The sequence below is a fragment of the Plodia interpunctella genome, chromosome 17, assembly GCF_027563975.2.
Source record: "Plodia interpunctella isolate USDA-ARS_2022_Savannah chromosome 17, ilPloInte3.2, whole genome shotgun sequence".
In the NCBI taxonomy this organism is placed as follows: Eukaryota; Metazoa; Arthropoda; class Insecta; order Lepidoptera; family Pyralidae; genus Plodia; species Plodia interpunctella.
This window is the reverse complement of record NC_071310.1, coordinates 7,843,668-7,846,754: the sequence shown is the minus strand read 5'-3', so window position 1 is coordinate 7,846,754 and position 3,087 is coordinate 7,843,668. Positions and strand designations below refer to the sequence as shown.

At 40.5% G+C, this 3,087-nt stretch overlaps 1 protein-coding gene across 1 annotated transcript; it reads left to right on the top strand.

Annotated features, from left to right (window-relative positions):
• Nucleotides 1-1,800: 1,800 nt before the first annotated feature.
• LOC128677324 (uncharacterized) lies at nt 1,801-2,792 on the top strand. The gene has a single exon (XM_053758073.1). The coding sequence runs from the start codon at nt 1,801-1,803 to the stop codon at nt 2,737-2,739; it is 939 nt and encodes a 312-aa protein (XP_053614048.1). The 3' UTR covers nt 2,740-2,792.
• Nucleotides 2,793-3,087: the final 295 nt, after the last annotated feature.

Here is a 3,087-nt window from a genome sequence, read left to right as displayed (position 1 = left end):
TCAAACCAAATAGTGGCTTTACAGGAGACGTGGTTATTCGCTGAAGATTTGCCTTTCTTAAATACAATAAGCAGGGATTTTAGCTGTACTGGAGTATCTGCAATGGATACATCGGCGGGTCCTCTACGAGGTCGGCCGTACGGAGGTGTCGCTCTGCTCTGGAATCGTAGTGTTTTTGATAATGTGGCCGTTATTCAGTGCAATAATCCGCGCATTTGTGCTATAAAAATAGTGATCAAAGAAAGGTCGTTCCTAGTGTTCAGTGTTTATATGCCCACAGATGAAAAAGCTAACTTGGCGGAATTCACGGATGTTTTAAGTTCGGTGAGTGCCATAATTGACAGTTGTAGTATAGACTGCGCCTATATATTGGGAGACTATAATGCACATCCTCACGAACAATTTTACGATGAGTTAATGAACTTTTGTTCAGATCAGAAATGGTCTTGTGTTGACATTGATATCTTGGGTTTGTCTTCCAATACGTATACGTATGTTAGCGATATAAATGGTGCAAGGCGATGGCTCGATCATTGTTTAGTGACAAAATCGGCATTTAATTCTGTCCAAAATGTACACGTTATTCAGGACGTTTTCTGGTCTGATCACTTGCCTCTAGTAATAGAATGCAATTTAAATGTCATGTTACCTTTGAAGTGTATTAGTAATTCTAATTTATATAGTAATAAAGTTGTTTGGGGCGATAGAACGCCAGCTCAAATAGAACTATATCGAAATGAATGTCACAAAAGGTTGAAAGTCATTGACTTCCCTACTGAGTTACTAAATTGTAGTGACAAAATGTGTCTGAATTCTAAGCATAACAGTATAATAGATGAATTGTACATAAATATAGTGCAGGCCCTTGGGGACTCCTCAGTAATATCCTGTGAGAGGACAAGCCCCAAGAAAAAGGTAGTTGCGGGTTGGAACAAACATGTCGCCGGAGCTCACAGTTTGTCTAGACTAAAATTCCAAATTTGGGTATTGCAAGGTAGACCTAAGGAAGGAGTTGCGTACAGGAATATGTGCGAATCCCGTAAAATATTTAAGTCTAGGTTGAAATGGTGTCAAGACCACGAAACCCAAATAAAAATGGACATTCTAGCTTCCTATCATTCCAAAAAGGATTTCCGTTCATTTTGGAAGCATACCAACCGTTTGCAGTGTAGACCGAATCAAGCTGTGAGTGTGGGCGGCATGAGTGATCCCGTCAGCATAGCTGATATGTTCGTTGATCATTTTACTGTAAAATCGCCTCTCGGGCCTTCAAATTCGAAACTCAATGTTGAGCCCGGCGTGAAAAGGGCGTTATCATTTACGGTTAAGGACATAGCTACGCTTGTGAATTCGATGTCCAAAGGTAAATCACCTGGCCACGACGGACTCAGTATTGAGCATCTTAAATATGCAGGTCCGCATCTACCGCGAGTATTATTTCTATTGTTTAATTTTTGTTTGGGTCATGGTTATATGCCTAAAGAATATATTGGCCTAAAGATATGTTGCGCACGATAGTGGTACCTATAGTCAAGAATAAAACTGGCGATCTTGGAGATAAAAAAAATTACAGGCCTATTTCTCTAGCCACTGTAATATCGAAAGTATTTGATGGCGTGCTTAATACACAACTGAACAAACGTATAAAACTGCATGACAATCAGTTTGGGTTTAAACCTAACCTATCAACAGAGGCTGCAGTGTTGTGTCTTAAGCACGTTGTCACTTATTACACTGAACGTAAAACACCAGTCTTCGGATGCTTCCTTGATCTTTCGACAGCTTTTGATTTAGTTTCCTATGAAATCCTATGGAAAAAAACTTGAAAAAGCCAACTTACCCGTTGAAATCATAAATATTTTCAAGTATTGGTATTCAAATCAAGTTAATAATGTACGTTGGGATGGGATCTTGTCCAAGTCGTATGGGTTGGAGTGCGGGGTGAGGCAAGGGGGGTTAACCTCACCGACTCTTTTCAATCTGTATATAAATGACCTGATAGACGTGCTCAGCAGTGCCGGTGTCGGTTGTCATATAGACGGTGTGTGCGTCAATAACATCAGTTACGCAGACGATATGGCGCTGCTGAGTGCGTCTGTCTGTGGGTTACGAAGGCTGGTCGAGGCATGCGAGGCTTACGCCCATTCACATGGCTTGATTTATAATGTTAAAAAAAGTCAAGTCATGGTTTTTGGGGTCGGTCGGAAACAATATGACAACATCCCACCAGTTTTTCTAAATAACACTTTTTTACAGAGAGTGTCTAAATTTAAATACCTTGGTCATATGTTGACGGCAGACCTCAGGGACGACGACGACATTGAGCGGGAGCGGAGAGCGTTGTCAGTGAGAGCGAACATGCTGGCTCGCAGGTTTGCACGTTGTTCGCGTGATGTCAAAATCACGCTATTCAGGGCTTTTTGTACGTCATTTTACACGTGCAGCCTGTGGGCTAGCTATACTCAAAAAGCTTACAACGCTCTCCGTGTCCAGTATAATAATGCGTTCAGGATGCTGCTGGGGCTTCCTCGCTTCTGTAGCGCATCAGGGATGTTTGCTGATGCACGAGTAGATTGCGTTTACACTACAATGCGCAAACGATGTGCATCCCTGGTGCGCAGGGTGCGGGAGAGCAACAACAGCATCCTACGCATGATCGCAGGCAGACTGGACAGCCGCTATATTAATCATTGCTGCAATATAGCCGGGGGGACAGTGCGGGAGTGGCTTGAGCAATGATTGTCATGTCGTGTTGTTTTGTTTTAAGTACATGTCTACTAACATAGCTTTTAAGTAAACTAACAATATTGAGTCATAGTTACTTGAATAAATAGTTTTTCATTCATTCATTCATTTATCATTTCATAACTAAACACGATGTGACTTAGTTTATCATCTTCAACGTTACATTTCATTAGAACATCAAAAGTCTTGCATATTTCAGGAAAATTGTGATAAGTTTTCTTTTTTTTTTTTTTTAATTCTCTTTGTAAACTTACGATGACAATACATAATTAATTTGTTCATTAGTTAACCTATAATACGTTCTAAAAGGGTTAAGTCGTCCGAAGAGTATTAAAAAAATAA

Bases quoted from the DNA above. Each gene is read 5' to 3' on its own strand.
- LOC128677324 (XM_053758073.1), top strand. From the start codon at position 1,801: ATGAAATCCTATGGAAAAAAACTTGAAAAAGCCAACTTACCCGTTGAA.